Source organism: Mesoplodon mirus (genome assembly GCF_964341445.2).
Source record: "Mesoplodon mirus genome assembly, chromosome: 15".
Taxonomy (NCBI): Eukaryota; Metazoa; Chordata; class Mammalia; order Artiodactyla; family Ziphiidae; genus Mesoplodon; species Mesoplodon mirus.
Window position 1 is genome coordinate 1281882 of NC_138991.1, and position 21878 is coordinate 1303759.

Below are 21878 nucleotides of genomic sequence, written 5' to 3' on the forward strand. Positions count from 1 at the left end.
GTGTCCAGCCGCCGCCACTGAGGACAAGGAGGGGCAGGCCTCGCTGGACGGCACGGCGGTGTCCAACCATTGATGCCAGGACGCTGCTGGTCCCCGCGGGGTCCTCGCACAGCTGGCTGCTTCAGTCGGCATCACTTTCTCACTCGCTTCCTGAAGTTGTGTTTTAGGAGCTCCTGGGACCTGATTTTTCCCCGCCCCCTGCCATCACGGCTCCTTGGCAGGCGGAGGTGTCGCAAATGCCGGGGGTCCCCTGAGCGCCAACAGCACCGGGAAGGCCAGGATCGCCAGGGAGCCCAGGCTCTCCGTGGGCCCCGTCGCGGCCGTCTTTGCTAACACCGGACACGCCTTGTGGTCCTTGAGACACACCAGGAAGGTGAGTGGAGACACAGAGAGAGGACATCAGTGGTGTGTCCGTTCAGCCAACCCAAGTCTTGTGTTTCTGTAGCTCGTTTCTTAACTCTGGGAGGGGCCCAGGGGAGGCGCGCTCAGGCCGGAGAACAGCGAGGGCAGAGGCCAGGGCGCGGGAGTCTGGGTTCTGTCCTAAGCAGGGCAGCTCGGACTTGAGAAGGGTCAGCTGGTGCCATGTGAGGAATGGGTCTGGGGTGAGCGAGGGGGATGCTGACGATGATGGTGGTAACCATGGGGATGGTAACCATGGGGATGGTAACCATGGGGATGGACCAGGCGTGAGGCAGAGAGCCCCCCGCCCCCAGGTGGTGGGCACCTGGGCAGGTGGACGGCAGAGGAGAAACCAGGAGCTGAGGGTGCGGGGAGGGACGGAGTGAGCGAGCAGCTGGGCCGACAGGCGCGTGTTTGCTCCCGGGACGTGTGTGCAGATGCGGTGGCCCCGGGACAGCCCCCGAGAAGGCTCGGGATGGACCGCGGCTGGGCCTGCCCTCCTCCCTCTCGGCAAAGTATTTATATTCAACATGAAAAGTGTCAACATGCAGGGTACATGTGGGTCACTTAAGAGAAAATTCTGTTAGAATTTAACTGAAATAGATACTCGATGGCTTTAGTTGAATAGAATTTAACTGAAACTCCTGAACTAAAACAGACACAGGGTGATCTGATTAAAGGGTCGTTAAAACAGTCCCTAACCTGGCATCTAAGGGTGCGTTGTCGGGAGAAAAGCTGTTCCCTCAGAAGAGGATGAGACGTGCCCGTCACCCAGAGATGCCTGTGTAGCGTTAGTGACAGCGGCCTCATACCTTGGAGCCCTTGGTCTCCGTCAGGCCCGTCCAGGCCCTCGCCGGCTGGGCCTTTGTCTCCTCTGTCCCCCTGGTTTCCTGTCAAGGGCAAGTGACATACACATTTGCTTAGAAGCCCTGATTCAGGATCAAAGACAGACTTCTGCTGCGGGTGAGTGTGTGATCCTGCCTTTTTACAAGTAGGGTGCCTGCTTCCTAAGCTTTTTACTGAATCAAAACACATTTAGAAAAGGACACACGGCAAAGTGTCGGTCGGGCTGGATGGATTTGACAGAATGAACCCACCCACGTGACTCGCCAGCCTCAGAGCTGCATTTTTGGACTTTCAGTTTGTTCACAATATTTATGCCTGTTAAACAGCTGAGTGTTTGCCCTGTATTCCTATGTTCAACATGATTTTTGACAAATTATCTAAGGTGTTTTAAAACGTCCCCTGAACTGCGTTCTCCACTCCTCCTCCACCTCCAGCTGGTTTTGGTCTCTGGGAGGTGAGCTGAGGCCCTGCTACGAGGGCCCGCTTGTCGGCCTGCGCTGTGTGTGATGCTGGCTGCAGACAGCTTATCCCGAGTGATGTTCTTGGAAAATTGAGCCTCTTGTCAACGTAGTGACGCTCAGTGAGGCAAGCAGCCTTGTTGGGCGCGGTCCATCCTGCCTGATGGTAAAAGCAGTGACGCCAGTTTCCTTTCCGCTGGTGTTTGTCACTTTTCCCATCGCAGAGGGTAACACACCTTCTACAAAGGATCAAGAGCCCCAGGGCCGGGCAGTCGGGGCCTCCCGTGGGGCCTGGGCTTTCCTGGCCTCCAGAGCAGGTCCCTGGTCTGCTGTGTCCCCGGGGGAAGATGGAAGCCCAGCCGTGACAGTGGCTTCTGCCTGAAGACCTACAGTATGTATTCTCATTTAATTCAAACAATAACCTTCGCTCATCCCCACCCCGAGGCAGGTGCCCCAGGGAACAGCTGACCCTGCACCGTGTGGCGGCCTCCCCTGAATTCTGCTGTGCAGTTTTTCTGAGAACCCATAAAGTGATCAATGCTATTTTTGAATTTTATTTTCAAATGTCTTAAAGGCATTCAGATCCCTATTTGGAGAAAACCTTGTTTGGTCTTTCTTTGAGGACAACCATCCGTCCCGCAGACTGTACTGGCACAGACGGACCAGGGACGGTCAGAACTCACACACGTCTCCAAGACAACAGGGAGATGTCTGATGGTAAACTTGGGACGGTGTGAGAAGGTGCATTTGACACGTTTGCCGTGTAGTGTCGAAACTATTCAATCTCCCGGCGTCTTAACAGTAATGAAATGATACCTCTAATTCTGGAAGCATTTTCATCTGCTGAGGTATTTTAACTTAACCTCACAGAGGACAAAAGGAGCTCACAGAAGTAAGTTTCCCTTGGAAACTTTTTTCTTAAGCTGTTTTTCAGAAACAGAAAATTGTTTGGTCAATAAGTTAGGAACACATTGCAATCACGAACTTTAAATCCTGAATGGGGGCCGTGGGGCTAGCTGCCTGGGGGCAGGCCGGCGGCCGTGGTTAGAATTTAAAATGAACTACGTGGTAAAGGCCTTGTTGGAAAAGGTTAGTGGCCAACGGCTCCCTCTCTGGGCACCAAGCGTCCCCACGATCGCAGCCCCGCGTGGGACCAAGATTCTCGCCTCCTTTCAGCTCGTCCCTAGTTCCCTAAGATGGAGTTTTGATTTATAATTTTTGCCTTTTGCCACAGAAGTGGTCACACGTGCCAGTTTCCATGAAGGGAAGTGCTGTTCCGTACAGATGGGGCTCCTGTGCGTTCATTCCTCACATTCTTCTCAACCCTCCTCCCCCAGATGTTATTCTAACAGTATTTGAGAAAACCATCACATTTTGAAAAACGTTGTCACACCCGTGGGTTTAACCGAGCTGGGCCTGAAAGCATGAAGGGCTCTACCCGAGGCGGCTTCTAGCAATGGCTCAACCTTCCAGGGCTTTTCTAGATGAGCCCGTGGACCCAGAGGGAGGAGAGGGGAGGGGAGGGGTCCCCCCAGGCAGCTCAGACGTGTGTGTCAGACATGGATCGGCAAGGCCGGAAGGACCCTGGCTGAAGGCCAGGTGACTTTGGGCCCATTTCCCCTCTGGGTCTCTTCCCCCGCCCTGTCCCCGCAGGGGAGCCTCTCTGCGTGGTGGGGGCAGATTTCACGGCTGGGGTACTGGCTGGGGGCTCTGGCGTGTGGCCGCGTGGTGGGTGGACTGCACTCACCTCTGGGTCCGGGGTCTCCCAGCTCTCCGGTGGGACCGCGGTATCCAGGGGGCCCTCGAGCCCCAGGGTGACCGATGGAGCCTGGGGGCCCCGGGGGGCCGGGGGGGCCGGCGGGACCCGGCCGACCGATGGACCCCGGTGCTAAGGGCTTCCTCAGGTGCGCGGCTAGCTGTGTGATTTGCTCTTGTGGAAAACAAAGATCAGACATCTGTTCGTCAGAAGTGTGTCATATAAAGTGCGAATATGCTGCCTTTCAAAGGAAGTTTGCTCATTGACTGAAAAGGGCTTTAACTGCTTTGGGTACGTGATAGGTGCTGTCCCAGTCTTCGGTGACCCAAAGAGTGAATCACAGCCCTAGAGAGGAGCTCCTTAAAGAGCTCATGGGTTGGAGAGGCCAAAAGATGTCCGCTTGGTCTGTCAGAGCTGAAAGGGCACGATTCTCTGACCCTTGTGACCACTTCCCTGAGCAGACGTTTAGAACATCCCCGGTGCGCCAGGCACCGCGGCAAACCCCACGGGGGGGCCCCCTCTAGTGCAGACCCCGAGGACCGCGGGCGGTAGGCCAGCCCGGAACGTGGCTTGGCTGGAAGGTGGTGGAAGGGGAGGCTGCGTGGGGATGGGGTGAAGGCGAGGATGGGGCTGGGGGTGGGAGGGGCTGCAGCTCCAGGGGCGGAGCCGTGGGCGGGATGGGACAGGACAGAGGGCGCTCACCGCTGACCATCCCCACACACAGCTCTCTGATGCGCTGCTCGCTGGCTTCTTTGCCCTGAAATTCACCCCAAAGTCCATCATCGTATTGGGGGCATGCTGGCATCTCCTTGAGGCACCCCCACCATCACACTCTGCAAAGTAACCTTGATCATCTAGAATAGACTTGATCTAAATCCAGGAAAAGCCCGACACCAATGAGCACTGGCTCCAGAAAGGAGACACGTACCGGGACTCCGGGTTTCCCAGTGATGCCAGGCACGCCTCGCACGCCCTGGAGGCCCATGGGGCCAGGGTGGCCCGGGACACCGTCTATGCCGCTGGTGCCGTTGGGGCCCTGGATGCCCTTGGGACCCAGCTCCCCTCGACTGCCGGACTAGAGGGAAACAGCAGGAAGGGGTGGGTCAGGGCATGGGCTTCTCCCTCGGGAGAAGGAGGGCCCGCAGTTTCCTGACTTCTGACCAGGGCAGGCCTCTGAGATCTGCACGGCCGTCAGGGCCCCGGGGCTGGCCCGGGGGCCCCGAGGAGCCAGCCTCTGCCAGGCACTCACCTCTCCTTTGGGTCCAACAGGGCCACTGGGACCCTGCAAAAGAGCAGAAGGAAAGTTGTGCATTTTAGTTACTTGCGTGTTGCTAGTTGGTGGGAATTATTTCCCCAGGATCCAGTGTAGCCGGTTATTAGTTGGGGACGGAAGAGAAAAGTCATCCACGAAGCTGCTATTTGATGGCATCACAATAGCCACAGTGGTTACTCCTTTTTATTCTAGGGTTCGTTTTATATTGCTGAGATTGTATTATAGCTACTGATGTTTTTAAACTTATTTTCCCTAGAGTGTTTTAGCTGCATAGTCCTTTTTCTCATCCATGTTTACTTTGTTCCCGTTCTTTATTTTTTTATCTTTTTTAACATCTTTTTTGGAGTATAATTGCTTTACAATGGTGTGTTAGTTTCTGCTTTATAACAAAGTGAATCAGTTATATATATACATATGTCCCCATATCTCCTCCCTCTTGCGTCTTTATTGTTACACATTTGGCGGAGCTGAGGGTCTCTGTGTCTAAGGCTCCCCCTTCTCCAGCTGTGACCTCAGGAAGCTGCCTGGCAGGACGTGGACAGGGACTGGGCCCCAACCAGACAGCAGACGGCCCAGGACCACTCATCCATCCACGCCGCCGCCCTCTGCTCAGGCCACAGCTGGTGGCCCCCCTCGAAGCCAGAGGGAGATGGAGGGGCCAGGCTTTTCAGCTCAGACAGCCTGAGTGGTAAGTCGCTGAGAGCCCAGTGTGAGGGGCACTGCCCGCCACGCAGGCGGGGGTGGAGCAGGTCGGGGGGCTGCTCCCAGGGTCCCATGTGTCAAGGTCATCTAGGAATTCACCAAGATGAACAACACTTGCGCACACGACTGAGATCATCTCAGCTCAAGCTGGGAAAAATTGGCTCTGGGCTACAAGGTTGTGCTGGAGATGAGGGTCCCTGGGGCTGAGCCGTTTCCATCTCCTCTAGACTCAGAGAAGGGCTCAGTCACAGAACTGGAGACCCTCACCATGTGGGAGCCACGGAGATCTTTATCCCCCAACCCCCTGACTGTTCCGTTTCATTCACCCCCCTGAGGTGTGACTCTGTCAATGAACTCCATCCGGGTTTTATTCTAAACTCAACCTGAGTTTTAGCTCTGTGGAAGCAGGGTTTTCTGTAGCTCAGTCTCAACTCTGGCTAATTCATGCTGGAGCCGCAGATGGAGCACGGGAGGGGGTAGAAAACCCCAGAGCTGGGCCTGGGGCCACCTTCTGCCTTAGGGGCCGGTCAGCAGCCAGGACCTCAGCTGCGCCTCGGCCCTCAGCTTGGCCCACCCCAGCCTGGACCTGCAGAGGCTGCCCTGCCCCAGCCCCCCACCCGAACGCGGCGAGTTCTGTTGTCAAAAGTGAGGCCGACTTAGTCATACTCACCAGTTCTCCTTTATCCCCAGGAAGGCCATCGGCGCCCGCGATGCCCTGAAACGACACAGCTCAAAGTTGAAGAACTGTCCACGCTGCCATCCTCCAACCTTGGTGGGAGCCGGTGCCTGACACCCAGACCCAGGCCGAGGCATCAAGCAGACAGTAAGCAGAGCCTCAGGTGGGTTTAGACTCTTCTAGGTCCTCCTGGTGCTCCCGGGGGGTCAGAAGCAGAGCTGCGCCCCGCCCCCCTTGCCCCTGGGCCCTCCAGAGAGAAGGTGCTGCCTGGAGAACAAACACTTTTCTAATCTGCTCCTGGAACCCAGACGGCCAGCAGGGAACACGCCCCACTCTGAGGGTCCCAGAGGAGCCGCCCAGGCCACAGGCGGCCCCCGTTGTACCCAGGAGCCAACTGGTCCCGGGTCTGGCTGGGTGCCCAGAGTTGTCAGCCTGTGTGGGGGGGGGGCGGCGGCGGGAGAGGGAGGGAGATGAGAGAGATGAGAAGGATGCCCCCTAGCCCTGAAGACAGCGGGCAGCCCACAGCTGACCTGACCGCCGGTCGCTCACCTGGTCGCCCTTTGGGCCTGCAGCTCCTCCTGGGCCCTGGGCAGAGAAAGGCTCAGCGTTAAAGAAACGACAGGGATCCCTGGGCGACCCACACCCGCTGTGGCGCCAGGACGAGCTGGGGGCACCCGGGCTGCTGTGGAAACAGCCTCCTTCCCGGACGTTTGGCATCCTGGCCCCTAAGTGTGCTGGGATCCTCCCGTAGAGCCCTCATCTTTTTAGGGGCTCGTAGCCTCGCCCCACATGGGGTGCGCGATTGTTTCACGGGCCCTGCTGCCGGACAGCAAGGCCTCTGGGCTCGGCATCACCGGAAAAAGTTTGGATCGTGCGGCATTTTCCCGATGTGAGCTGCCGAGTCAGAGCCCGAAGTTTGTATTGATCATCTTTCCAGGGGACTGCGGGATTAGGGGTATGTCTGGGAACTGCCAGAATCACCCCTAAAATGTTAAAATAAAAACTGTCCATCTGCTCAGATAGCAGCGTGAGGAAGAACCCGCCCAAGGGGTCCAGAGAGTGAAACTTCCCTGTGACCTCAAAGTGCAGGTGAGGGTGACCGGGGAGTCGGGGATACAGTAACCGGCCCCTGGCCCCCACGGGGACGGGCGCAGTGTCCAGGGCCTCTCTCTCTACCTCTTGGAGGCCCTGGTGCCCTTGGCATGCCCCTGACCCCTGGCATTTCTGGCCTGAAGGCTGAGGAAGGGCCCACTCTCCCAGCTGCAGGCCGTGGTTTCTGTGGCCCGCCAGGCCCGGAATGAAGGGGCGCCAGAGATGGCAGCTCCTGGGTCCTGTCACTGCCAGCAGGCGGGCGGACGGCCAAGGAAGGCACCTGAGGTTCCCCTGGGACCTGGGGTAGCGTGGCCAGGCCGGAGCCCAGACACAGCTCACAACCTCCTCCCGGGGCCCCCGGTCACCCAGACTGGGGCTCTCTGTGCCCCAAAGATCATGGGACAATAGGGACACCCACAGTGCCCGACTACTGCGCACCCACGGTGTGAGGTGCCTCTGGGGGCCGCTGACGTGGCGCCGCTGTGTGTCCCGTGGGACTGTGGGTGGGGTGCAGGAGCGGGACACCCTTGCTAGGACAGCCACTTACCCGGTCGCCCCCGCCGCCTCGGAGGCCTTGGGGGCCGGGCAGGCCGGGGTCCCCCATGCTGCCCTTCCGGCCCTACAGACAAGGACGCAGCACGTCAGCACCCACATGGAGCCCAGTGGGCCCCTCCCCAGCCCAGCTGGCCCACCTGGGCTCCCTGGGCGCAGACTTCACCCACCTGGAAACCGCGGACACCAGGGGCTCCGGGGGGGCCTTGCGGGCCCAGAGCCCCCTGAAAGACAGACAGAGTGTGAGTGCAGCTCCGCCTCCCCCGCCGGGGCTGGGCAGACACAGGAGCTGGTCCCCAGCCATCTGGCCCAGTTACTGGGGAAAGAGGTGGGAGGGATCCTGGGGGGGCAGCTGGGGGTCGCAGAGATCAGGCATGCCCTCGGGCCCCGTGTGTCAGTTGGACTTGGCGCGGGGCACCGATGCCGATGTCTTCCTTATCTTGGTCTATGGTGGGGCTGAGAGGCGGGGTGCTTCCACCACACCTCCCAGGCCCAAGGTGGGGTGCTCCCTCGGCCGGCTGGGTGCTGGGACTTTGCTTCCTCAGCACAGAGGTCTTAAGGACAGGACAGCTCGAGCCTGGCTACCACCATGTCCCAGCTTTCACAGGCTCAGCCCATTCATGCATCCAGAACGCCACCGCAGCCCACACAGAAAAGGGGGCCACTCGGCTGTGGCTCCATGCCCACCCCCACCCCAGACTTCATTCCCCCGACTCACCGCTGAGCCCCTGTGGCCAGCCTCGCCTCGCTCCCCGGCCACACCAGCGTCTCCCTACACTCGGGGAGGGGGACAGGGGGTGTCAGCGGGGTCCGCGCACACTCGGGTTGGGGGTGAGGGCTGCAGATACTCACGGGGACACCGGGCTCTCCTGAGGGGCCAGCTTCGCCCAGCTCTCCAGCTCTGCCCTGCAGGGGAGGGGTGAGCCCTCCGTGAGCTCCGCCCACATCCCTCTGCCCAGGATCCAGGCTGCGGCCTACCCCCTTCCCCCTTCCCCACTTCCTTGCCCCTCCCTCCCCCCTCTCCCCCCTCCCCTCCCCAGAAGAAAGAAGCCACATACCAGTCCTCCCTTCTCACCCTTGGACCCTGCTCGTCCAGGGAGACCCTGCAGGTCAGAGGTCAGAGGTCAGCACACAAGACCAGGGGCAGAGCGTCCCCCCAAGGGGGAGGGGCTCCTGCAGCCCCCCCGGCCGTGATGCACAGCCCCCTGCAGTTGCCCCACTCAGGAACCCACGGGAGATGACCACTGGCATTGTCCCTGGGGCCACGGCAGGAGCCCCATGCACTCACCGGCAGCCCATTGGGACCCTTCTCTCCTGGGGCACCATTGCGACCAGCTTCTCCCTGTGGGAGTTTGGGGGGACATGGGGTGCTGAGGCCCTGGAGGCTGAACTCCCTGCAGACCCTCCTCCCCTACAGACCGCCAGCCAGTACCAACCTTCTCACCATCAAGTCCCAGCACACCGTCCCGGCCATCCTTGCCCGGCATGCCCTGAGGACAGCGGATGGTGTGAGGCCCAGTGGGCAATCAGCCTGGTCATCCTCCAGGTCACGCCCACCAGGCCCCTCCCTTCCGCAGCCCCCTGCACTAGGTCTGTCCTCCTGGGCTCAGGGGGCAGGTAGTAACCTGTGCTGCCCTCCGATCACGCAGATGAGGGCGGCGAGGATGCACCCAGACCACACACTGCCCCCCGCGTCCCGCGTCTGCCCAGACTCTTCACGCGCCCCAGGGAAGTTCTGCTGTGCCCACTTTACGGACGGGGAAACTGAGGCTTGGGAACCAGGATTTGGGCTCAGGACTGCCGAATCCCACAGGCTTGACTAATTTTGGAATCTCAGACACAGCCATGGGCTGGGAAGGTGGCAGGAGAGCAGCTGGGGTCCCTCCCTCCCCTCCTTCAGCCTCCCACTGCCAGGCTGTGCTACCCCAGGTGGCCTCCCAGGGGCCCATCCTCTAGGGCCAGGATGGGGTGGGGACCAGGAGGAAGTGGGGGTCTGGGCTGAGCATGGGCACATAGCAGGGATGAGGGGGCACAGGTATGGAGGGCCAGTGCTCAGGACCCTCAGAATGCCCCCCACCTGTGCCACCCAGTCCCCCACCCACCCTCACGTGCCCCTGGAATGCAGATGAGCTCAGCCCGAGACCCTCTACCTCTGTGTGGTCTAGATGGCAAAAGATTCTGTGGCCTCCGGCAAAATGCAAGTGTGCAGGCCCTTCACCCACAATTAGGCATGTGCAGAAGGCGACAGCAGAGCGAGACAAGGGAGGGCCAGTGGCCTGCGCAGCTGGCCCGAGTATAGCCCAGGGCCATGGGAGGAGCATGACTCTCCCGGGGAAGCAGGTGCAAAGGGCAGGGAGCAAGGGGCCGGCAGAGCCCCCTCCGCCCCTATGCTGGCATCCACGGGCACTCACCGGCTCTCCGACCAGCCCGGACATGCCAGGGACGCCTTTAGGACCAGGCCTGCCCTGAAAGACACACAAGAGACCGCAGTTAGGCCCGCTGGGACTGCTCCTCCCAGATACCTCACTAGGTCCAGGGGAGGGGGTTGGGGAGGTAGGCCCGGGAGCCTTAGACCTGCAGTGCACACCACTTTCTAGACTCCGGGTATTGAGCTGGGGCCAGGGGACAGCTGTGTAGGCCAGGCCCGACCCCCAGGGGAAAAGGCCCGTCACCCCGGGAGCTATCTTAGGATCCTGTGGATGCTGCGGCATCACATGGCCGCCTCCTGGACCTCCAGCCGCTAGGCTCAGGCCAGGGGAAGACAAGATTGGTTCAGAGACGGTCACTTCATTTCGTGAGATGCTTATTATCTCTCGGCTTCACTTATGCTCTGCTTAACCTGAGAGTTGTTTTCTCTGTTGCTGCATCTCACAGCTGGGCATCCTTGGCCCAAGATCAGGCCCCACTGCCCAGGGCCTCTTGACGGATGTTAGTGGCCAGGATTCGCACTCAGAAGTGTGGTCCTCCGGACCCTGCCCTGCTGCTCCGGAGAGCTTCAAGGAGCCACGGGGGCAACAAGGCCGGGGGACTCCTGGGGGAGCCGCCTGGGCAGGCGGAGGGCTGGGACCCCCAGGCCCAGCTTGGCACTGTCCAGCGGCTTCCCCCCCACCCGCAGGAGAGGGCAGCTGCCCCTCGCCTCCCTGGACTTACCGTCCATTCCCCGCACCCCCCCACCCCGCCCTGTGGATCAGGTTCTCCCAAGGAAGGACCCAGAGAACATAGGCTCTCTCACTTACGAGGTCGCCCTTGGGGCCGCGCAACCCCTCTGGGCCCCTCTCGCCTCTGTCACCCTGCAATGACAAGGGGGGACAGGGAGAGAGTTAAGAAGGTGGGAGAGCAGGATGACAATGCTGAGGGTCACAGAGGCCAGAGGGACACTCACCACACCTCACTTCATGTCTGGAAAGAGAGAGGACACAGATCTCCCACGAAGGACAGGCTGACTCTGGATTTGCCCCCTCCCCCCAGGTGTGCCCACTGGTACCTGCCCAGGTGTGCCACATGTGATTCCCCCCAGGTGTGCCCATGGGATAGGCAGCCCAGTGGGGCTGGGGGAGGCGTCTGAGTGAGCAAGAGAGAAGAGAGCCTGGGCCTGCACGGGACCACCCCCCACCCCCCACCCCCAGACACACGTACCACTTTCCCAGGGGCTCCTGGGATCCCGGGGGGCCCTCGGAATCCGATGGGACCCTGTGGAGGAGAAGGGGCACCTGAGCCTCTCCTCTGAAGCCGGGGCAGCATCCCCCAGAGCACCCGGCTCCATCTGGAGAGGCCTGCCGGGAGCCCCCCACCCAAGCCCCCCAGCAGGCCCTTCCCCCATCAGCCCCCCAGTGGTCCCCAAGCCCCTCCCCTTCCCACATTTGCCAAGGCCTCCCCTGCTGTCCCCTGTTTGCCTCTCCCATTCCCTTTGGGCCTAAGCCACAAAAGCCTTCACAGGCCCCGGTTTGGGGAACCATCCAGTGAGTGGAGGCCCAGAGGGCCGCGGTCACACAGGCCACCTGTGGCCACTGGCGAGGACCCGTGCTCAAGGGGCCCATCTAACGTCTGGAGGTGGCCCCCCCAGCCACCTCTTGACCTCGGGCTGGCCCACAGCCCCTCAAGGGTCAGGTGGCGGGGGGCTGGTGGACTTACCCGGTCCCCGGGGGGTCCGAGTGGCCCTGGAAATCCTCGTAGGCCCCGTGGACCCTGCAGAGAGAGAGCTGGAGCTGCAGGGCCTGGGCCGGCAGCCCCCGGACCGCACACCTCCCGGGAGCCGCTGAAGGGCTCTGGTATATTCCCCAAAACCCTGCCTCAGGACCCGCACCCGGTTCCTGTCCTGGGAGTTGGTGGACTGTCCCCACCCCACATCCTCACCTGTCCAACACCTCCCCTTACTCACCTGCAGCCCAACGGTGCCTGGGATGCCAGGGGGCCCAGGGGGGCCGGGGTCACCCTGCAGGAGAGGTGGGTGGCGTCAGCCCCGAGCTCTCCCCGCACCTCTCCGAGCCCACTGCCCCACTCCCCCTCCAGAGCCCTTGCCGTGCGGGGCGTCGCCCCACTTCACAGCTGAGCCCCCAAGGCCCAGAAGGGTCGCACCGTGTCCTCCCCCGCCCTCCCCAGACACCTCCTCCTGGCGGTGGCCAGCCCCTCTGCTGCTCACATGGCAGTCTGGCGGCTCGCACCGCGCTAGAGGGAACCCAGCCTCACCCGCAGCCTGTGGATGAGGATGCACAGATGCCCTCCAGGGCAGTGGCCATGGGGGAGGGTGGCAGGGACTACTGGGGACCACTTCGGGCTGAGGCCCACCTTCTCCAGCCCGCAGCGGGCCTGCCCAAGCTCAGGGAGCTTCCGTGTGAGGCCAGGTGTTGGGGGCTCTGTCCAGAGGCCCTGCCCCAAATCACCCGGCTCTAAGAGCCAGGCCCCGAGGGGAGGCGTGCACAGAAGCTGCTCCATCAGAGGGCACCGAGATGCAGCCAGCACGTCCTCACACACCCGCAGCCCTGCCAGAGTCCCAGCCCCCACGCCCCCAGGTGCCTGTGCCTCCCCGCCACCCCCCGGGGCGCCACCCAGCCGCCAGCCGCCTTCACCTTCTCGCCATCCTTGCCGACTTCTCCTTGCTCCCCTTTGTAGCCGGTGGGTCCCTGAAAGACAGCGGCGGGTGGACGGTAGCAGACCCCACAAGCAGCCCTGAGCCAGTTAAGGCCTGCCTGGCCCACCAGCCCAGCTGGGGAAACAGAGGCCCGGTTGGGAGGAGAAGGGATGGGCCAGGGAAGGGGTCTGGGGGCCTGAGGCCAGCCTTCCCTCACGCCCTCTCTCAGTGCCCCTCCAGCCCCCAGCGGGTCACCGGGGTGGAGGGGCACAGGGACAGAGCAAAAGGTCCCCCAGCAGGGCAGGGGCCAGCGCCCTTGCTTCCCGCAACAATCCTGCAACCAGGGCAGGCTTTCTGGACGCCCACCTCCCCCCGGACCTCCGCCCACATGGGGGCCCCGCCACCCCCTTGGGGTGTGAAGGTGAGCTGGGGTCTGAGTCAACCCTCAGCGGTCGCTCACCTTGAACCCTGGCATTCCTGGGGGCCCCGGGGGGCCTGGCGGGCAGATGGCCGGGCACTGTTGGGAAAGAGAATGGTCAGACCCCTCCCAGTAAAACAGGGGCAGCGCTGAGGTCAGAACCCAGGGGCCCATTTGGGGTGGGTGAGGGGGAGCTCGGGCCGCACGGGGGCCTCCTGGGGAGCCCAGACAGGGCCTCATTCAGGGCCACCATGGGGCGCGGTGCGGGGCTGCAGAGCCAGAGCATGGCCGCCGGCCCCTCATAGCCGGCTCCGATGTCTCAGCCCCAGCACAGGTTCAAAGCAGCTATTCAGCCCGGTGGCTGCTGGCTTCACAAAGGGGCCTTTATCACGCGCCGGCTCTGCAGCCAGCTCTGCTCAGGGGTCCCCTCGGTGCCAGAGGTGCCTCAGGGAGGGACACGTGGTCCTCGGGCACAGGCCGGATGCTCCACACCTGGGGGCTCGGCGAACCCAGGGGCGGCATGGGGGTGTCTGGATCATTCCACGGCTGCTCTGGCACAGAGCCAGTGACGTTCACCTCCCCCAGCTGTCCTCCTCTTTCCAGAAGACCCCCAAACCCTCCCTCAGAGCACCAACCGTCAAGCAGGACACGGGTGGGGGAGACAAGGGCAGCAGGGGTCCCAGTGGGCAAGCGGGCTGGGCCAGGCTCCCCTTTAATAACTTCCAGCCGCTCCTCCGAGGAGGCCGGGTGCTGGCCTGGCCCACAAACAGCTGTGCAAACGAAGCCCACGAACCCCAGGCCTCCAAAGTCAGTGTTTTTCTTCTGACAAGAGAGACAAAGCTCAACAACCAAAAGTGGGTCCCAGACTCTCTGGTCTGGAAGCTTTTGTGGTCGGGAAGCCTTCTGTCTGCGCCCCCAGGGCAGCCAAGCTCACCGCTGACGGCACCCGGAGCCTGTCTGTGCCGAGGGGCAGGATGGGCCCACACGTGATTTTGCTTAAATTAACTTCAATTCGTGCTGCTGCGCATGCCAGGGTAGACCGGTGAGGGCGGGGAGGGGCAGCCCGGGGGGGACGTACCCAGAGCTGGTGCCGCTGGCACTGAACCCGTCCCTAGGGGCCCCTGTCCCTGCCTTCCTGTGCTCTCCAGACAGGCCCCTCCTACCAAGACAGGCACCCCGACAAAGGGCTTCACAAAGGCTGCACGTGCCTACCTGAAGGTCAGTAGTGCCTTCGGGGAGGACCCCTGGGCGACCCTGGAACAGAAAGACGCCAGCTTTGACGTGCCCCCCCCAAGGCCTCCAGGGGACTCAGGGGCCCTTCATCCCCCCCGTGGCCAGTGCCAGGTACTGCTGGTCCCCCCCTGCAGGGCATGTGACAATGACAGAAACCAACTGCCCTTGGGGCGGGGTGGCTACCAGGCCTGAGCCTCACTAGCCCTGGGTCAGCTGACGCACACGGCTCCAGCCTGGACTTGGCCCATGTCTGCGGTGTGGCCAGGACTCTCCACGTGGACATGGGTGCTGGGGCTGGGGGCATGGGGGGCCTGAGGACGGGCACCCTGGGGACAGGGGAGGCAAGCCCACCAAGCAGTCATAATGCCTGGGACTCCTCCTGAGAGGCTCTAGAACCCCGCCCAGTACTCACAGCGGGGCCGGGAGGTCCCGGGGGGCCAGGGAGGCCTGGAAGTCCAGAGGGTCCCTGTGGGGGGATTATGGCTTAGATGGAGCAGGGCCAGCCCCCACCTGAGGTGAGGGGCCCAGCGACTTCCAGAGAGAAGCCTCCCCTCCAAAGATGCCCCTATGGGGGTACTCCCAGTGCTGCCCAGCTGGCCCGCCCCAGCCCTGTGCGTCCTGAGGTCTGCGCTGCCCTGTCCTGGGCATCAGCCACAAAGGCCCACCAAGAAAGAGGGCGAGGGGGAGGGAGAGGAGGGGTACAGGGAGGCGGTGAAGGGGGAGGGAAAAGGGAAGGAAAGCGGGGAGGCCCCCCCATGGCTGCATTTGGGGAGTCCTGGCAGCCACTCACCGGGGGGCCCCGGAGGCCAATTCCGCCTGGGACGCCGCTCACCCCGGCCTCTCCCTGGGGGAGGTAAGAAGTGAGAGATGGGGATCTGCACCCAAGGAGCTCTGAGGATCCCCAGGGGAGTCCAGACCGGGCTCCCATATCCCTATACAGGACCAGCCTGCCCTCTCTTAAAGCATGGGGACTCTGGGTGAGGGGTCAGCTCGCTGTTCCCCCACCAGAAGCCCCCCACCCCCAGCCCTGGTTTGGGACCTGGTGGCCATGTTGGCTCGGGGTGTGGCGGGCATGCTCGGGGGTGGGGGGCGGCACGAGCGTTATCGGTACTCACGGGGGATCCAGGGAGGCCTTTGCCCTGCAATGCCAAGCATGGGGTCAGAACTTGCCGGAGACGGGAGGAGGTTGCCCACCACCCACCCCATCCCCCTGAGCTGGTCAGGTGAGTTGCTGGGGATGAGGGGCACAGCCCAGATAGCACCTAGGACCCCAGCCCGGGGACCAGCCCCCAGGAGACGCTGCAGAGGGGAGCAGACGTGGCGTTCGGGGGCCCCTCCAACGCCCACCAGGAGGAGAAGACAGCACTCACCCCGAGCCCAGGTGGCCCTGGGGGTCCCAGACTGCCCTGCGGGAGGGAAGGGGGCGTCAGGGGTGGGCTGGAACCAGGCACCGTCGCCTATGTTTGCAAACCTGTTCCCTCCCCTCCCAAGTCCATCTCCCCTGAGGAGGGGGTTCTTGTTTTATAGGAGACCGACAGTGGGTTGGGGGGACCTCTGATGTCCCAGGGGCCTGGGACTGGTCCTTTACCAACAGTCCTGCTGACGAAAAGCCAGAAAAGGTCCCTTCCTGGCAGCACTACTGCAGGCAGGACGGGCCACCAGGAAGGCACATGCCAGGTGTGACCTGAGCCACACAGAATAGCCTGATGCCTGGCTCCTCCAGGAAGCCCTCCGGCCTCCTTGGTCCACAGTAGGCAGCCTCAAACCTCCAGCAGCTGGTGGCCTGCCTGTCCGCCCAGCGCCCTCCTGGTCCTCTTGCTGCCTTGCATGCCAAGGATGAGGTCCCCTCCTGTGCCCCAGGCTCCCTGCAGAAAGCCTGGAACTAGTCCCCCCTCCTCCCTTCCCCCACTTTCCCGCACTCCCCCAACGTCCTTGGGAACATCAGAGGCCCTGCTGGCTGCAGGCAGCCACTCTCCTCCTTGTTTCCCACTCAGAACACGCCCACAGCCCAGGTCCCAAAGGCAGGGCTGCGTCCTGGTTCCCTCCCCATCACAGCCCCCCTGCCCTCTGCACCCCAGGGCTGGGGGACAGTCACTTCTCGAAGGGGGGACGGAGAGGGAGTTGTTGGTCTCAGCTTTGCACCTGGAGCCACAAGAGGAGTTGGTTGGTCAGAAAGGGGGCTTTAGTGAACAGTGGTCAGCCTCGGGGGACAGGCTGGGTGGCCGTGGGCCCCTGGGGTGGGCACAGAGGGGCAGCGGCTCACCAGAGGAGGAGGAGGGCATGTGGGGCTGGTCATGCCCCAACCGTACCAGCGCCCCCAGCAGGGTCTGAGGGCTGGGACAGCTCTGACCAGAGGGGATGGGGGGGGCACTCATCACCCTGTGTCCTCATGCCCTCCAGCCCCCTTCCACCCCACGGCAGGGGCGGGGCCCAGCCAGTGCGGTCACAGCAGCTGCCTTCAGAACCCACACCCTGTGGCCAGGTGGTGCTCAGTCTGGCTGCCCTGGCTGGGACCTCGCCCCTGAGCTGAAGCCACTGGACGCCGTGCCTGCCTTACCCGTTCTCCAGGGGCGCCCTTGGGTCCAGGGGGTCCATCCTGCCCGGTCAGACCCTGGGGAGGGAGGTGGAAGGAGGGCTGGAGGGGTCACGTGGGAAGGACGTGCCCTCTCAGGGGGAAGAAGCAGGCATGGGCCCCGCCCTAACTGAAGCCAGTCAAGAGAGGTCAGAAAGACCCTCAGGTCGGGCATCTTCCCCTCTGGCCCCACCCACCGCCCACCTGGTGGGAAGCCAGCGGCTGGAGCACCTACTGGAGTGGGCAAGCCCAACGGGCAGGAGAGTACCCCTCTGACATCCCCTCCGGTGCGTGCAAAGCCCCCCGGCCTGGGGCCAGGCCTTAAGCTCCTGAGGAGCCCCTGACGCAGGCACCCTGGGGCTCGGAGGGGTCTGGATAATGGGCCTTTGTTCCCAGAGAAGCCAGAGCTGGTGGGACTTTCACCTCTCCTGTGCGCTGGCGCTGTCGTCTGGCACACAGGGCCAGACACTAACGGGTGTGGGATGAAGGCCAAGGGACCCTGCTGGGGGACATCCGGAGACACTCTTGGGCCTGGCTTTCCTGCTTGAGCTGGCCCAGTTGGAAAACAGCAATTAAATCTGACTCCTGGGCGCTGGGATGGAACCCCTCCAGGCTGGGAGGGGAGTGGGGGGCTCGTGGGAGGAGAAGGAGGAGCCGGCACACTCACATCCACACCAGGCAGTCCCGGCATCCCGGCCTCTCCTGGTTTCCCTGGCTTCCCTGGGGCCCCTTTCGGTCCCTGTGGAGGGAAAGGGCAGAGGCGTGAGGGGAGCTCCAGCCGGAGCCTTGGCTTCACCGAGGAGAAAAGTGTCCTCCAGCGGGGCACAACCTAGCAGCCCTAGATGGGCCCCTCTCCACCGGAGCCCCAGCCCTCGCTGCCGCCCCGCCCACCCCTTGCTGGCCCCAGGAGGGCTTCCCCCTCCCGCTGCCCCTCTACCCTTCTTCGGTCCCATCTGTAGGACACTCACCCAGACGCTTTGGCCTCCCCAGCTAAGGGCCAGTGGGCCCCTCTGTGGGCCCCTCCATGAGCCCAGAACCCTCAATTCCAGGGCCTGAACAGCTCCAGGACGGCTCACTTGTGGGACCTCTGACAGGCTGGATGTGCAGGTCTGTATGGACCTCTTCCCTGACCTGCCGGGGCACTTGCCCAAGCAAGCTTCAAAGCCAGACCCTGCGTGGAGACTCGCTGAGGCCCACCCACTCCCCTCCCACCTCTTCCCGCTCTGCCCCCGCTCCAAGGCCGCCCTTTGGCAACCCAGGGCCCAGCATGGTGGGAAGGGGTGTCAATGACCCCACTGCTCTAGGCCCACCCGTCCCCTCCAGACTAGAAGGAGGCCTCCTCCCCGCCCACCCCCACCACAGCCAGGACACTCACCAAGGGCCCAGGCAGCCCTGGAGGACCAACTTCTCCCTGCAGAGAGGGAGATGCCCACACGTGACCAAGTGTCCTCTGGAAGCTCCGCCCAGGGGAGGAGAGCTGGGCCCCAGAGGAGGCCCCAGGAGGCAGGATGGAACCCTTCACCCCATCATCCACACCTGTAGGCACCTCCCCTCTAGGGCCAGGTGCAGAGGCAGGTGGTGGGGAGAGGGGTGAGCTGGACAGACTGGGGATTTGAGCCCACTTTGAGGGCACAGGGACACCCCAGAAACGGTGGGAGGCGTCATGAAGCCCCACCCCTCCGCCTGCCTGAGAAACTCCAGAAACCTGGTTGGAGGTGGCAGCCTCCAGACACACAGAGGACCGGGAAGGCACCCTGGCACCCTCTCCACCCTGACGGCCACTGGCTCTGAAATCTTTAACCTGAGGCTTTCAGGCCAGGCTTTAAGTGGAAACGTCCCCAGAGGGAACGAACTGGGGAGCCCTGGGGCACCAAGTGCCCAGCCCCACCAGGAGGGGAGGCCACCTGGGTCCAGGGCCCAATACAGCCACACTGAGCGACGGCCCTGCGGGTGGGGTGGCGGGAGGGAGACTCAGGACCATCGAGGGCCAGGCAGGGCCCTGGGGACTCAGAAGGAGGCAGGTTCTACCCGGGGAACAATACCGGTGAGGAGAGGCCAGGAGGGCCCTGACTTCCATGGATGTGGCTGAGTCAGGGGCTCTCAGCCCGCCGGGTCCTGGGGGCAGGCTTCAGGGTCTCATCTGCCTCCCATACGGCTTAGGCCACGCTTAGGCGGGGGGCACCCTTGGAGGATGCCACTTCTGGGGCAGAGCCAGCCCCCAGCCCCGTCCAAGGCTGGCTCCAGCCTCTAGTAGCCGCCAACGAGACCCACCCAGGGGGACAGTCTTTACCCCCAGAAAAAGAGGACAGCAGGCCCCTCTGGGGACCCAGGGACACACACCCAGTGCCCACACCTCCAGCCCAAAGAGCACCACGGAGCCACCCCCGCCTGTCCTGGGGAGGCAATCCCCGGGGGGTCTGCCCCAAGAAGGAACAAGGATCGTCTTTGTCCCGTTTCACATCCCACAGCGGTGCTGGCTCATCGCCCCAGCCCTGGGCGGTGCAGTTAGCTTTCTCTCCATCAGGCCTGGGGCTCAGGGAGGTTGGGGAGGGAGGAGAACCCTGCAGAAGCTCCGCGGCCATCCCCGCCCACACACTCACATCAATGCCGTCCTTGCCTGGCTTCCCAGGTGGTCCTCGGGGGCCGGGGGGGCCTCGAGGCCCCACTTTCTGAAATGGAGAAATGTCATCAGGCAGCTGCATCCCCACTCTCTCCCACTGGCAGGGGTGGGGGTCCCCCTGGTTGGCCCTGGGGTCAGCCCGACAGAGCATCCCCTCCTGCCAGTCTGGAGGAGAGCTAGGGCCTGTCCAGGGGCCCGCACCCCGGCTCCCCTCAGACCCTCGGGCCTTGGCAGTATCCCCTGCCACCTTGCCTGGGCAGGAGGGGCTGCGTCGGGCCTGAGCCCCGCCAGGAACAAAGGCCACATTGTGTCTCTCTGGTGGAGACACAGCGCTGGCACCGGACCCTGCCTGGTGAGGAGGGGCAGCCCCTGCGCGCATCTCCGAGGTGTCCCGGCGTCCGTGCAGGCTAGCCGGGAGACGGCGAGGAAGCTATGGGGCGACAAGACTGTGCCCGCCGTCGCCAGGGGCCCTGGGCTTCCCGGCTCCCTCACTGACCCCGGGGGCGAGGCGGGGAGCTTACTCCCTGGCTGTGCTGCTCAACGCCGACCTCAGAGCCACGGACCCCCACCCCGGCTGCCTTCCAAGGCGAACCCAGTGCACCGGGGTCCCGCGCTCACCTGCGCCTCGGTCACGGTCACGGTGGCGGCCAGCAGCTGCCCGAGCAGGAGCAGGGCCAGGGCGGGGGCTCCGGCCATGGCTGCACGCACGCTCTGAGCGGAGCCGGCGGGGTGGCAGCGGCCTGAGCTCGGCTCGGCGGGCGGGGCTGCTGGTGGGCTGGATGCCAGTTCCCGCCCCACTGGCCCTCACACAAGCCCCCCATTCAGCTGGGCCCACCTGGGTGGGCGGGGGCTTCTGCGCTGCCCCGCGCCTCCCTGCCGAGCCAGTCAGGGGAAAAAAAGAAACCCAGTGGCATTTTTTTGGCCAGCCTCTGAGTTAAAATTATCCTGGGACTGCTGAGTTACACACATACACCTTTTAGCAAGCAAGAAAGAGGCTCTTTTCTCCCCTTGGTCCTCGACCAGGGTGTGGAGAGGGAGAATCCCACGTTGAAGGGCTCCTTTGGAGAAGGGGCCGTCCTAGTCCTGTCAGCGGGGCGGGTGAGTCCCATACTCCTCCCCAGGGTCCTGAGAGGGACCCAGGCTGTCCAAGGCCCAGGAAGACCCCCCGAGAGGGTGAACACGCCTGTGCCAGGGGTCAGACAGGGCCCACCACGGCCCCGGTTCCCACTCCGGGGCCCTGCCGTGGGCAGAATAGACTCTAGGGCCATGCCTGCTAGGCTGGAACGCCGCCCCCAGGGCCCTCTCCCCAAACTTTAACTGTACTGAGTGGTCCATCCACGTGAACCAGCACTGGCAAAGGCCGGACTCTCACCCGGCACCGCCCCCCAAGAGCCAAGTGGGGGCCCTGCAGAGAGGAAGGCAGGCCCACCGTGATCCTGAGGCCCGAGCAAAAGCGAGACGAACAGGAGCCCTGAGGCTGGTGTGGGCTGTTCCCGTTTCTCACAAGCCTTGGCAGCTCAGGGGTTGCCAGATTTGGGCACGCTCTTCTTCACCCCAGGAGCACATGGGGACAGCAGGGTAAAGGGCAGCCCCTGGGGCCAGGAGGACTCAATGACACCCCCCCCCCCAGGGGACACTCAAACATCCAGGTCACCTACAGAGCCCGCTGAATGCTCAGAATCCCGGCCCCACCTCAGGTGTCTGAGTCTTTAGAATTCCCTGGGAAATGCTGCTTTAGGATGAGCTTCATTTCTGCAGGTGAGAGCTCAGAACTTCTGGGATGCCGGGAATTAGCCCAGGAGGGAGCATGTGGTGAGGCAAACCGAAACAGTTAAAAACCTCCCTTCCCTGTTGGCTTCAGCTGTGGGCTGCTCGTCAGGCTTGGCCACACCCTCCAAAGGGAGGGTGGATTCTATCAGGAAGGGCCAAGAGAATCTCCGAAGTTCCAGCCTTCCAGCCAAGTCAGAGTCATCTTAGGACATCCTCAGAGATGCAGTGCGGGGCTGGGTGTAGGGCAAGCGGCTTCACCCCACCCCTACCTCCAAGGCACCTCCCGCCCGGAGCCCTTTCCTTCCTGCGCTCGCCTGCCTGACGCAGCGCCAGAGGGCTCCTGCTGGGCCAGACTCAGAGGAAGCCTGGCTGCGAAGTCAAGGGAGCGACCTCATGCCTGGAATCCCACTCCCCCTGCCTTACAAACCCACTCCCAGCTCTGT

General features: G+C 63.0%; 1 protein-coding gene across 1 annotated transcript; it reads right to left on the reverse strand.

Annotated features, from left to right (window-relative positions):
- Positions 1–99: 99 nt before the first annotated feature.
- COL9A3 (collagen type IX alpha 3 chain) lies at positions 100–20361 on the reverse strand (the record flags this gene model as incomplete). The annotated part of the gene is made up of 32 exons (XM_082645336.1): positions 100–354; positions 1212–1289; positions 3451–3633; positions 4162–4216; positions 4388–4534; positions 4709–4741; positions 6105–6149; positions 6660–6695; positions 7750–7821; positions 7925–7978; positions 8473–8526; positions 8607–8660; positions 8813–8857; positions 9043–9096; positions 9191–9244; positions 10166–10219; positions 10991–11044; positions 11391–11444; positions 11886–11939; positions 12133–12186; positions 12821–12874; positions 13283–13339; positions 14453–14494; positions 14886–14939; positions 15264–15317; positions 15589–15612; positions 15844–15879; positions 17031–17084; positions 17713–17784; positions 18421–18456; positions 19646–19714; positions 20284–20361. 32 exons carry the CDS (start codon positions 20359–20361, stop codon positions 164–166), a joined length of 2055 nt encoding a protein of 684 aa, XP_082501462.1. The 3' UTR covers positions 100–163.
- Positions 20362–21878: the final 1517 nt, after the last annotated feature.